The following is a 14,521-nucleotide window of genomic DNA, read 5'->3' as shown; positions in this document are numbered from 1 at the left end:
ATCGATTCACTTGAGTACTCGATTTTGCCCAGCTCTACGTATTGTGGGAGGTGGTCAATGTATTCAACGTTGCTACTCGGGTATATCAATGGTAAATTTCTACTCGAGTACAAGTAACATTTTCCAAATAGTAAAAAGTATTCTGGATCCACTTTGCCTAAAACTACGAAAATCATTTGAGTAGAAGTAAAAAAAGTGTAAAATCATATACACTCGAGTCAGCAGTGCAGGCAGACAAATCTTTCTTCAGTAGTTGGAAACAGTTGACTTTGTCTGGTACTGACCACCTCTGCCTATTACGAATCGAGTGCAATTGCAGGGTTCTTATGTCGATGCTTCACGTTTTTTTCCCTTCCTTTCCTATTACTTCACATTTTATCGTTGCTCTGTTCGGTATGTTTTTTTAATGTTATCTGCTGTCGTGTAAGATTTGTAGTTGTGTGATAGATGCGACGCGTGTTGCTGTCTTATTTGTGTGCTTTTGCCGATGACTGCGTTGCATAACCAGGGGCGAATGCCCCCTTCAAATCTGGGCATTATGACATTCGTTTTCACTGCGTTACAACAGAAACTCGTGACGCCACGTTAATTGTATATCGCCCCACCTCCATTTTCATACTTGCTACACCCGTGCATGCACGTCTATATTTTTCTGTATGTTTGTAGCTATATTTTGTTAGCAATATTTAATTGCGTTTTTTGTCTGTTTGCGATTAAAATAAAATCCACGATGTTGCCGACTTTGTAGGAAGAAGCATAGCTACATAGTTGACGTGTGCTGTTCCCATTTCTTTTCTGAGAACGCATGGATTGGAGACTTGGTAGTCTCATGGTGTCAAGTCCTGGATCTGATAATCTTACGTGGGAGTCCGTATGCGGTTGTAAGATCAACCTGATACAGAATGCAAATCAGCGCCGATCCGGAATTCAGTACTAGGCTACTGCTAAACTGACGGAAGCTGAAATCCATCCTATCCGCGTTTATATGTCGAGAGTATTGTGTACGGGAGGTCACGGGTAGCGCGATTATAAATTTTCCTGATTGTGGCGTGAAGAGTGTCTGTTTCAGAATATAACTAGGCGAAGCTGCTGTCGGCGGCGCTTGTACTGAAATCGGGGTGATTGTGGCAATTCGGATTATGCCGTAATCGTTCCATTTTAGCATTATTCACGCGTACGGCAAAGTTTAGTAGCTCAGCAGGTATTGTCGAGTTAGTAAGTAGAGATTGACGCGACCGACGCGGGGCGGCCAATAGGTTACATTTGAACCCTAGCTTTCGATATTTTGCTGCATTCGTAATACATTGTACCTGGGACGACGTGTCTATGATAACCACGCAAGTCAGTAGTGGTTGACTCACGATGACCCGAAAATAAGATGTCTGGTCCATCGAATAGCTAGCAAGTACTACTACCTGACTGAGCGCATGTAATAATTGTCCTCAAAATAATGCAGTTAGATATAGACCATAACTTGCTTTCTCTCTGTGACAGTTTCTCGGTAATGCTATGTGATTTTACAGAGTTGTGTTATGTCTAATCTACGTGAAACGGTGAACTCGGTTTCGACTTTTCCTATATTTACTCGCACGGTCTATGACGCAAATCTCGACCATAGAGCAAGACTTCGTATACGAGTGAGCTCATATATTTAGAAGCGACAAGCGACGGAGGCCTGTTCGTTTCTGCAATTTCAGGAACTGTTTGGTTTTTGGTTTCATGGGCAGAAAGCTTGTAGGTGAGGTACCATATCTGTCTGGCTTGATCTTTATATGAATTATATACATTTATAACTATCACTTCACTATATCGACGCAGAGAGACTAGGGTATAATGAGAACCTAACGGCGCATTCGACGAATGTGCGTCGTGTTAGTTGCAGCTCAGGGCGGTAAAGACTGTTGACTCTATAGTCAATCTTATTATGAACCGTGGCTTAGGCCAGTCAATGAGACAAACACCCAACTACGTCTGGTCGACCAATGATGTTCTTGGTCAAGGGGCCACAGGTTCGGTGTACAAAGGAAGACATCGAGTAAGAGATATGAACTATTTTCCCAATTTAAATAATGGTGTATGACTTGTATCTTCAGAGAAATGGCGATGAATACGCCATCAAAGTCTTCAACTCGTTCAATTATATGGCACGTCCCGCCGAAATAAGGACAAGAGAATTCGACGTTTTGAAGAAAGTTAGCCACAGAAACATTGTACGACTTTATTCCGTCGAAGAAGAGGTATGGTATCTGGACTTAAAAATCATACATGAAGATAGCATACTCACTCGGGCTAGCATGTAGCCATGTACTCAAACTATAGGGCTGGCCTGTGAGCACAGGTATAGCTGCATACTCCACTAGAATACGAGTAAAGCACTGATTGAATAGTGTAGTGGTTTTCAGTTTTTAAAATTCAATTTCAGCCTCTGAAATGAAATGCCAATATTACGCCAGTTCTCATAGTCTAACACCTATGACATACGCTAAAAGCAAACTTTTAGCTCCTTAATGGGCAAGTTGTAAAGCCTAATTATCATGTTTTCCATCAAATTCGTATAGAAAGTATCATATTGAACTATAGTTACCAGTAGTAGGCCTAGTTAAGGATAGTGACCAATGCTTTTTAACAGCTGATTTATTGATGAGACCATTTGATAAAAATTCATACTTCTCTGCCTTGAATAAATCTGGCTTTGCATAAGCACCAATATAATTGTTTCTGAGTTAAATACATTACTGATACTGCTTTAGGCCTACCTATGAATCTTAATCATGGATGTGATGAGGTTGAGTTTCGTATTGTGCAAGCGGCAGGACACCCAGGTATCTCATAGCAACTGATGACAAATGGTCATGGAAAGTGCATCATAGAATTGTTGTCGTTGTTTACGAACAAGTGCCAGAGCCTTGCTTGACATTATTGGTATTTTGCCTGGGCCCTCTGCATAATATGAGTCTCTGCAATATTAATGAATTCCATGCATACCCTACCCTTCTGAAGGTGTACTTCATTTGTTTATGACTTGCAGGTAACATCCAAGAACAGTGTTATTATAATGGAATTATGCACTGCCGGGAGTTTATTTAACATGCTCGATGACCCGGAAAATATGTACGGTCTTCCCGAAGATGGTTTCAAGCTTGTTTTACGAGATATAAGTAAGATTAAACCCATTGTATCATCATTTCAGTGTAGGCCTATTCTCAGTAAATTCTACTGTAGACTTGAAAGGTGCATGACCAATTCTATGCAAATGTTAATCATATAATGTCATACCGTATTGTTTCTTTGATTTAGATACGGTAAATTTGGTGATATTTTCTCCTGTGAAAGTAGTGTATACAGATTTTTTTTTCTTGAACTTTTGCACAAGTGAAACATTATTCCTTTTGGTATCTGTCTGTAGACAATAGTTTTGTATTCGTATTTCATTTTGTAATTTTAGTATGGATATATTTTGTTCATTAGTAAAGATTCTCGCACTCAGCACTATCCATGTATCCAAGAATTTTACTGCGATAGTGCATTTTATTGTACTTTTTTCAATGTTGATTACCTCACCTTGAGTTGATTGTATCATCTACTATGCATATTGGATTAATTACCTTAATGGAATTCCCACCTGGTTATTTAGGAATCATTGCGCCACAGGAACCGCAGCTGATATTATTTGCATTGCTCACAGGCACGAGTATAATTTTACTATTACCACTAGTGAATTATTTTCCACACCTCTACTGGAAAAAGTAAATGTTTTTTATTTTGGTATTGGCAAGATCTTAGTCAGGTACAGCTAGTCAGGTATGTGTACGGTCATGTCTGTGGGATATTTTTAAATTTCGATACTCACCATCTACCTTGTGTGGTTAGCTGATAGTATAAATCATGACCAAAATGCATTTTATACATAGAAATGCTTTAATATCATTTCATTTATTTCGCTTACACTGTTATATTGTATTTGAATAGTATATTGTTTTTTATATTATTTTTGGATGACATTCATCAGAGATAATCGTCAACAACTAGTAGAGAATTGGAAAGAACATTTTGTATCAACAATCGTATCCCAAAATTCAACAGCATGAAATTGACGAGTGTCAGCCGAAAATATTCGGGTTCATTGCAATATGAATATACTATTCAATTGTATATATTGAAGTTCTGTACCTCCAAGAAGCTCTTCTTATATTGTATTGCGTACCTCTTTGGTAAATTCCAGCCACTAAATCGAGGTGTTATTGAATTATCCGTGTTCAGGCGCGGGCATGAACCATCTCCGGGAGAAGGGGATCGTTCATCGCGATTTGAAACCGGGAAACATCATGAGATCTTGGGAACCGGACGGCTCGCCCGTTTATAAATTAACAGATTTTGGAGCAGCCAGAGAGCTTGATGACAATGAACAATTCGTATCGCTATACGGCACGGAAGAGTACTTGGTAATCGATATTACGAAAACACGAGTGCGCACGTTTGCAGTACGGCATTTTCGTTGTAGCATCCGGATATATACGAGCGTGCGGTGCTGAGGAAACCGGCGGGAAAAACGTTCGCGGCTACAGTCGATCTTTGGAGCATGGGAGTGACGCTGTATCACGTTGCCACCGGTCAATTGCCGTTTCGCCCGTACGGGGGCGCTCGACGCAATAAAGAAACTATGTAGGTCTACTTAATCTTGGTTTTATCACGAGTAGGGATGCACATAACAATTTGAGTACTTCAATTCAAATTGTGTAATAATTGTAATGATTCGAGTCCAGTCGTGAGAACCTTTTATTCAGGAACTGAAAATATATGCCACTTGCATCACACTTCACACAGTTTATTTAATTAACGACAGTTATTGTCTCTGAAGAGACTCTGGAAGGTACCGAACTTCAATATTTAATTATAAAATATATTCATATTGAAAGAAACGCGAATATTTCAAATTATAGTCTCTATGCTTTCTTTCATCGTGGGAGCTTGGTCCTATCGCAGCATCCAAAACATGTTCTGGGAGGCTTTATATGTTGGGGGTGTTTATCAAATCGTACTCTACTGGCTACTTGATAAAATTGTTAGATTACCTAGTTTAAGCCTACACACCAAATTTGGTTCAATTCCAGCCAGTAGCCGCATTGCTACAGGAGAAGAAAGTTTCTATTTATTATCTGAAAATAAATTGAAAATTTCCTGTTCACCCCATGAAAGTATTAGGATGTCAATAGAAAGGGTGTTCACCAAATTTGGGTCAATTCCGACCAGTAGAAGCGGAGTTATTGGCGTCGAAAATTTTTGTCAAGGAGCCAGTACGATTTGAGAAAAAAAGTCATTTTTGAACACCCCTAGTGGACATTTCTGTGAAATAGCGATGAATCCCACTGCATCGACAGAAAGCGCATGTGATTGGTGCGGTCAAAGAGATGCAAAATCATCTTTACGTGGGCCGTAGTAGAACTGGCATTTTCTTTTTGGCGGCATCATAGATTCATATTTGAACATTCAGAATTACCCATATTGTTATGATGTTATGAGCGATACTGGAATGTTCGATTGGCATCCCTATGCTTAATTCAGAATGCAATCGCTCAGGTGCTTGATTTTGTTTGGCCCTAGTCGCAGGTGTGAATCGGGCACTCTCTTGATCTTCACGAACGCTGTACACGTTTCAGGTTTCGGATAACGACCGAAAAACCCTCTGGCGTCATATCCGGCGTCCAGCAATACGAAAACGGCCAGATCGATTGGAGCAGGGAATTACCGAAAACCTGCCGGCTTTCCGTGTAAGTGTTGTGTACTGTAAGGTTTGGTGTGCTGTGAACTATCGTGTTGTGTTGCGTTGCAGTGCAAACTTTCCGACTTTCAGTATATAAGCTTTGCGGCAAAATATCGTTTTGCGTTGCAGAGGTTTCAAGACGTACTTCACACCAATACTGGCCGGTATTTTGGAGTGTAACCCGCATCAGATTTGGACTTTTGAGCAGTATTTCGCGGAAGTCAACGAGCTGCTGGAAAAGCGCGCCGTGGACGTCTACAGCGCCCCGTCCGGTGCTTTGCACAAAATTTACATTTCCGAAGCTAGCACGTGAGTCGCTCTTTATTTTCACCTGTTATATTAACCCAAAGGTGGTCAGAAACGGGGTACTTCTACTTTTTCGGAGTACCTGTACTCAAATAGGTTTTGCCTATTTGCACTATCACTCGAGTAGCTAGGATCTTAGAAATTTTGTCTACTAAAAGGAGAACTGCACTCTACATATGATGTGGTCTCAATTAAAGATTGAAGTGTGAAGATTTTCGTGGCACCAACCATTTTCCTCAAAAAAGCACCGTATTAAATCCGCAAGTAAAAGATTCACACAAGCGTTACAATTATCTCTGTGGTGTTGAGGTCACGCATCATCGTTTCATAACTCTTTGCAAAAAAGTACTGATGCCGTACGCCTGCTTTCCGTACGTAAACTACCGTGGTGGTATGTAGGACACACTTGCTTCATAATATCGGCCGACAACTGAAATTCCCTGCGCGACTGCATCGAGAAAGTGATGCTTGCCAGAGTTATGAAGCGTAACCTCGACGCCGCAGAGAACGCCGGAGTGGAAAGTAACACTCATGTAAATGGTCTGCGGATCGAATACGGTGACTTTTTCAGGAAAATGGTTGCTGCAAAAAGGTATTGACACCTTTATCTTTAATTAGAGACCGCATCATATTTAGAGCGCAGTACACTCCTGTCTAAGTTTTTTAACCAAAACTAGACCTAGAATACTTACTCTTTTTCGTAGTTTGATATTGCTACTTCTATGTGTAGTTTAGTGGAAATTTACGGGGTTACTTCCACTTATGCTCAAGTACCAGCAATGACTAATTTGACAGCCTCCGTATTTGCATAATCTAGGTAGGGCATAAGGAGACTAGTATTATTTTTATCGCTATCTTTCCAATACTTTGGCAAACAATGTCTACTTTAGGGGCCAGGTGTATCTAGGACTCAAGTAAAGTATGATTCTTATTCTTTTATGTATCGATATTGCAATTCAAATATATTTTCTCAAACAAAGCTGACAGTTATTTGAAGTACTCAACACCACAGAATCGAGATTCCCTTTGCTATGACAGGTTGGATGAGTCCAGGGTCACTCAGTGTAACTTCGAACCTTGAAGAACAATTGTAGTCCTGTTGTTGCCCAAAGTCATATGTGGTCGATGTCATTGTTCACGGAAGTACAAAGGGCTGTAAATCGCATTAATAAGTTAACTCAACTTCCTTATCGTTTTATACACGGTTCACAACTGGAGTACTTGGTGTTTGCTGTAATATGACACAATAATGACGACACACAAGTCGAATTAGTCGAGTGTTGGATTTTTACCATCCTCAGTCCCCTTATGAAATAATGTGGATGTTTCTATCCAATGGTGACTGCGTAGCTTGATAGACCAACAAATATATTTTAAAGATTTATATACAGTTGATGGAACGATGCTCTAGCACAGGCTCGATTCTACACTCAAATATGGATTGATGCCTTGAAAATTCGTCAGCGGGAACCGTTGGATCAAACGATATTTTCTAGCATAGAAAGACATCCCCTTCCCGTTTCAAATTGAATAATCTCGTTCGTCGCAGGCATGCGTCTTTGCAAGAGCTCATCGCGGAACAGACCGACATCAGGTCGAGCCATCAGACGCTGTACTTTGACGGCGAGCTGCTGCAAGTCGAAGCGTTCCAGCCCGTGAAGAAATACCCGCGAACCACAAAGACGAAGCCCCTCATTCTCGTGAGCACGAACGTGGCGGATTTTCAATCGATTCATATACCACACACCTGTGAGTACTTTGCGCTACTTTTTATCTGTGTTGAGTGTTAACATATGTTGGTGCGGTGTGATGATTGCATCGAAAACTGGAAGATTCCTTCGATCTTTTATGAATTTGAATCTTTGGGGCACTGAATTTTAAACATGGTGGCGCACCTTGTTTTTGTTTGATTTGTAGTTCAGACCAATATTTTTGCCGGGATTTTTCGATGGATGCTTATTAATAGCAAACGTATTTATCTTTGTTATGTTCAACTGTATTTGCGCGCGGTCATGTAGTACCAACTGCCATAACAAACCATTTGAGCCGAGCTAACCTAATAGTAGTTGTGGTAACAGTTTCTACACTTGCTCGATGTTTATTCTTCCATTTTTGCGAGCATTTTTCAAGATTCCATGTTTACATTGTGAGTTAAAGTGGGTTTTAACGTCTTGTTTGTATTTGCTATTGTACACAAGACTATTGCCACTATGGTAAAGGCAATATTCCGACTCCGTACTTCACAATTGAAATTTTCCGCGTACTACGCATGCATCGTTTCTATTGCTGTTGTGAATGCATGGTTGCATTGATCTTTGGAATTGCATTTTGCATTGTCCGCGATCTGTTTTGACGTAAGTTGATCTTTGACGTTGATTGTGCTATGTAGCAAGTGAAGGTAGTTACACTGTTTGCTTTGCGTAAGAATTCTTCTTGTCTTGTTTCGTGTGCATATCCGCCGCATTGCCCTTTGCAAATATGCACAATCATGTACGCAATCATGCCTTGCTGACTGTGTATCGGCATGAATGGGACAGCTAGACGAAGTACGTAAGCGCTGTGACTCATAATACAACATTTCTCATTTCTCGGGTCCGACTGGTCGCAGTTGCTAGCTTTCTACGTACGCCGACTGTGTCATGGGTCATTCAAACGAAGGAAATTGAAACCGTGTCGATTTCTTGGAAAGAGTCATGATTGATAAAGTTAATAATGTTGTGTTCGAAAGGGTCTCCTGACGTGCGTACAGGGAATTCCAAACTAGTCAACGAAAACTTGTGTGACGATATACGTGTGTATTGATGATACCCTTCCGTTGAATATTTCTTGTAACAATTGCCTCTGTATTTGCAATTGTAAATTTGAATAGCTGACTCATTTTGACCTGTCCCTTGGCACCCCGGAACTGCATCAACTCAGTTGTTTTTCGGTATTATGTGAAGGACCTGTGTATTCGTGAATTATTATTTGCACTGTATTCTTTCCGTCCTTGGGCTTGATTCAGTAACAAGTGTAAAGTGATTGTGGTATTATTAGGCAGATCAAATCTGTTGTGGATGCATTCTGAGTTTTATTGGTCTCAGCATGCTTGCTGGGATTGACTTCAAGTAATAATGTATTAGACGCTGTTTAATGCAAATACATAATGACTGCAAGAAACTGGCTCTATGCCGGCAAGCATTCTGACACTGTCAATAAAATGGCGTTTGAAAATGGCGATGCATCTGTGACGAATGTAACTTGACGGGCCAACACAGTAACTCAATATAAGTGTACAGATCACCTCGGTCTTGACCTCGCCACGCTCCTTTTCTGAAATCTATCAAATTGTTTTTCATGTTAGGCAAACCGCCCAAGGACAAACAGCACTCCCAATCTTCGCTGGAAACTGACGCCAATTTCGTCAAAGTATGCTCTAGCACGCTGTTTGACATCAAGAAGTCCGTCGAATACCTGCTCCTCGTACAGACTCTCGTGCGGCTCGGCGTCAAGTGGTTTGTGTGAGTGTGCGAAATTATGGAAATTCTGTTAATCTTTAACGAAGGTGCCAAGTTATTTCTGACGCCTGTCAAGCAAACAGTAGTAAATTTGCATTGGATTCCCACATGGGATCGTGTTAATGTACAAACCCGTGTGGCGTTGTCCACTCTTTGTATTCTTCTGTTGGCTCGCCAATTGAATTATATGCGAGGACGTTGACTCAACCCAGTGATTCAAGGTGCCTGTCGTACATCTGTTTCCGAGCTTGGGTTCACGTAAACTGCAAAATCAGTCTATGAAAATCAATAGGGCAGCGGGTTTATTGCTCGGTGCGGGTTATCGTTGTGGACTCGGAGATGTGCCTTTGAGTTTGTTTTTCTTTCCCGTTTTATCTCCATCGTGTGTTTGTGTCCTGAGGTTTTCATTTTGATTTCGCAGAAACCACCTTCATTCTTGGGTCAGCAGGACAAAAGTACTGGCGTCGGAGGTGCAAAGCAAAGTGGATTGCTTGAAGGCGTCGTTGGAGATTTTCGAAGAACAGTACGTCACATTTTCAGTTTCTGTTCTCCGTATACGTCTTGAATAGTAACCAGCCGATTACCAATTGAATTTTTTATAGTATTTCGAATTGTCTTGCGGGTGAACAGGCTGTAATAGACTCTTATGTGTCTTAGGGTACAATTAAAAGTACTTTGTCATTAGTCGCATTGGGTGGTGTTGCCGTCACCGCAACTGCTTGAGATAGTTGGTATTTTAATTTCCGTACTCAATACTTATTAGCCTCTCTGTTGTTCCAGCTACAACCGTGAAACCGCACTTTTGAGGCTGATTTGTAAATTGGCACCGGCGCCGACCGAGGTCAATGAACTCAAGCTGTTCTTCCCGCAGATAACCGAGAGAAACAAGCAATTGCGACAGGTGGGTGGCGCATAACTTTCTGCTAAATTACAAGTAGGAGACTACTACGTAGTAGCGATTTCCATTTAGTAATCAGAAACTGAGGACATCCAAAAACTCCGAGTTAAACTGATGGTCTGCTCAGTATGCTCATTGTTCACGGCCTATTTAGAAAGCTGCTGACTACGAAAAAAAGGTCATCACTCTTGTTCAGACGTAATCACGGCCTCATTTCCATTATTTGTATCGTCTGTGGGACTATTGTGACCCGCCGTGAGCACTGACACTGAGACAGAATATGGGCACCCCTCATGAATATGGACATTTCTTTTAAATAAAAACAATGTAGTTTTATAAAACATCGATTTTTAAAATAAGGACAAATCTTTTCAGTACGCCGTAGCAATGCAGTTAATATGTATTGCTCATGGACGTAAGTGTGAGCAATAAGGAAAAAAGGCGAATAAACGGTGGTGTTAACTCTCCTATAAATGTTTGCATTTTGAAAAGAGGGCTACCTGTACTGTAGCCCCTACTGACCACCACTGCTATCCATCCATCTCTGATGTGTCGGTGTGCTTTTCGCAGTTACGGACAGACTTCGAGAACGTCAGCGAAGTTCTGCGCAGGCTGGAGAAGGCGGTCGTGCAGGACAAGGTGCCTCTGCAGGTCTTTGTCGACGAGGGCTCGCGAGAGTCCGACCGTCTGGTCGAGAAGATGGAGGTGATCGCCAACCGTTCGCGGGACATCTACAAGGCCTTCCGGAAGCACAAGCACATAAAACGTTTGTGGATTTCACTCTGTTCGAGCGTTGACTGTTTCTGAACGGTTACCAGTTAATTCTGCATATTGACTTCCGCACTTGATGATTTGAGCACTTGGCGGTCCCAAATTCTAATACTAACACATCTCAAAACTGTATCCGTTATGCAGGACTCTCAAGTCATGAAGAGCAGGTGCACCGCTTCGACAAGCAGCAGCTGTATTCCATCTGCGACACGGCTGTCAGCCTCTTCACCGAGAAGAGCGTGCCAGGCTGTAAGAAAATGCACAAGGAGTCAAACGCCTGGTTCACGTCAGTAGACACTCTCGCCATTTTCGAAATTGTGAAGTATTGTAACACGGGCATGTTTGCGACAGGAACATCAAGGAGTTCCAGACGAAACTGGCGGATGCCGAAGCCAGGCTGCTTACTCTCAAGGAAGAATGCGACAACCACAGCGAGCAGCAATTGCAGATGCAGAGAATATATAGGAACAAGTTGAACGTAGCCGAGAGCTCGTTGGATGAATCCATGTCAAGGTGGGACAGAGTTGAGCGTGCTTATGAGACGCAGCAAAATACACACTCGGCGGTTGGACTGCATTGATTCTGTTGTAGTAGAGGTCCAGTTTGACTGTGTCGATCAAGTGTTACCCGTTTTTTTCATATTTTATTGGCATGTCGTGTTTGGAAATTCGAAGATACGGCTCAACTCATGATTTTCCATGATGCAGAAAAGTTATATTTTTAAACTTTCCTGGCCTGGTCATTATTCCTATTACGATGTCATAAAACGGTGTACTCGAATACTTGGCTATGACCCTTTAATTTCGACCTATGATTGCAAGAGAATAGTGGTTGAATTAGAATCACGAAATAAACTCTAGTGGTATTATTCAGATTGAGCATCGCCAGCCACACATCTCTGCTGGAGCCCAAGCCGTCTTCGTGGCCTCTCACTCACAAATCAATGACATCGAAGAGCATCGTCGATCTCGAGTCGAGCGTGAAAGAGACCAGAACCGGTTTCGCGGAGGTCAGGACGGAAATGGACAACAACACGCGTATGCTGATAAGGTGAGGCGAACTGATAATGACGGCTTGTGTGTCATCATAAAATGAGTGGATCAATATGTTAATATCAAACTGACATATCATTTTATCTGAGATGGTCATAGTGCGACTCCAATAGAAGTGAAGCCGTCAATTTCTGCTGAATTAAATGTAGAAATAGCAAATTCCAAGACTAGTCAAATCTACCTTATGTGGAGGAATTTGGTAGAGAAATTACAATATGTATCTTCGCGACTTATGGGGTTGGAGTAATGATGACACCACAAGTAGGTGCCATCTTTGAAAATATATTCGGTTACCGTGATGCGGGGGCTATTGAGCGTGGTTCTCGGGGCAATTCTGAGCGTAAAAGTGGTAATGATTGAAGTTTAATCGTTGATTCAAATCCTGTCCAAATTTTCAAAACTCTTGTATGATATAAACCGAGATGGAGTATCGCAGTATTTCCATCTTTTCCAGGTCTTAGTCGGTTTGCCGATTTGTAATACTTCCTCTATTGATTACTGGTCTCTGTATATAAAGGTGAACCTTCGCGCCTCAAAGCTGTGTGCTTCGTTTCAGATTGCGCGAGCTGTTCGGCGGCAACGCGGACGCCAACGGAGACCATTACATCGGCGACGAAGCCTCGAATTCTGGCGGCGAGACCATGGATCAGGATTGATCTCTGAATCCGTGCTGCCGAAATCGGATAGAGTCCCTGCCGGAAGAATTGATTGGCAAACGTGCGCGGCGCTCCCTGCGTCGGATACTTGACAAGTACATTCATGGTGCAATTATCGAAGGAGTTTTAATTCCGACGCGTGGACGTGTTATATTACAGTGAACTTATTTGTATATTACCTTGCTGGATTGCATATAAACGTTTGTCTCTGCTGATTATTTCCACTTTTTTTGCCATCTCTGTGTATCGATTTCACTTGTGACAAAACTCCTCGGCGAGTACGTCGCGACGATATGATTTGTGACATGTATTTCGTGCCTGATTATTACAGAAGAAACCTATTTTTCCATTTTTCAAAACTTTTAAATTTCGTTGCCACTTGAAATGAAGATGTTGCGACATGATATTATTGTTGTGGTTGATGATTTTAGACCTGTTTTTATGAGGATTTAGTGACAGTTAGGTGGTATTCAGATAGACTTGCTGGGATTTGTTCTGATTTCAGGCCTTCTCTACTGTAACTTGAGTCATACTTCGTTCGTTATCGGCATAGCTGGTCTCGAATGGGGTAACTGTCAACAGTAATTTTGTTGGGAACGTGGAATCGTTCAAATGTTCGTGAGACTTTACAAATTCCGTCGTATTCCAGAGCACAAGCATTATAGTTTTGTCTCTCAAAATCCAGGGAATTTTGCGCATCCGTCCTCTTCCAATTGCCATGTAACCGGCACGAATTATTAGTTAACACAGCGCTCTCCATCGGTATGACTAACGACAATTTTGTCGACAGTCATGAAACATGCTCATTGTTCAATTGCTCTTAAATTCAAAATAGAAGCATGTTAGATACTGATTGGATACTAGCTTCACTTGGGATTATTTGGCCTATCAATCTCTCATACTGACTTGGAGGGGGAGTTGGCGTAGTAGTGACATCCACTGTAAGCGAACATGACTACTCACAGTCTTTTCATCGTATCGCAACCTTTTAGAGTTTTGAACTGATGAAATAAAGGCACGAATTCAAATATGCCTACTTTATTAAAGTATGATTTTATTTATTGTAAGTTTCTCATGAAGTTGGGTTCTAGCTTGCTTCGGAACCGTGGTTTTCAACCAGTGGGTAGTTTTTCATTATAAATAGCAGCTTGCCGAATGCGCTGTGAGTTAGTCTGGGCCAATGATGTATATACCGTATTGAAGTTAGTTGCTTTACATTGTAATTGCCGTTCACCCTATTTATCTCCTGTTTTGGTTATATTCTGTCCTTTCAATCCTTTAGTATATTGCCTGTTAGGCTGTTACTCATTTGATGTTCCAACATACCACTATTCGGCCTGCTTACATTTTTATATATTTATTTATGACGCGAGACTCGAATTGAACAATGCTTAATTGGTACTCCATCAATGCAGCTGACTGGATCAAAGTCACTCAACATAGTTGGACTGGATGATCCGCGGGAATCCCTAAGGATCGTATCGCTGTAGCATGTATTATATTTTTATTGTAATTTTGTTCAATAAAACTGTCTGTCTGTCTGTATACACTATACATACATTATGATGTGTGTATTGGTC

At 41.3% G+C, this 14,521-nt stretch overlaps 1 protein-coding gene across 1 annotated transcript; it reads left to right on the top strand.

Annotated features, from left to right (window-relative positions):
• The first annotated feature begins 1,705 nt into the window (after positions 1–1,705).
• Positions 1,706–13,347, top strand: LOC145453897 (serine/threonine-protein kinase TBK1-like). The gene is made up of 16 exons (XM_080331864.1): positions 1,706–2,035; positions 2,094–2,237; positions 3,029–3,158; positions 4,261–4,442; positions 4,502–4,662; positions 5,658–5,768; positions 5,891–6,070; positions 7,617–7,816; positions 9,411–9,567; positions 9,986–10,087; positions 10,345–10,465; positions 11,033–11,228; positions 11,378–11,519; positions 11,585–11,746; positions 12,107–12,283; positions 12,842–13,347. Exons 1-16 carry the CDS (start codon positions 1,925–1,927, stop codon positions 12,939–12,941), a joined length of 2,376 nt encoding a protein of 791 aa, XP_080187990.1. The 5' UTR covers positions 1,706–1,924; the 3' UTR covers positions 12,942–13,347.
• Positions 13,348–14,521: the final 1,174 nt, after the last annotated feature.

This window comes from Botryllus schlosseri, chromosome 13 (assembly GCF_051294905.1).
Source record: "Botryllus schlosseri isolate E-star chromosome 13, Bs_hap1, whole genome shotgun sequence".
NCBI classification, from domain to species: domain Eukaryota; kingdom Metazoa; phylum Chordata; class Ascidiacea; order Stolidobranchia; family Styelidae; genus Botryllus; species Botryllus schlosseri.
The sequence above is the reverse complement of the archived record's forward strand: the minus strand, read 5'-3'. Positions and strand labels throughout refer to the sequence as shown.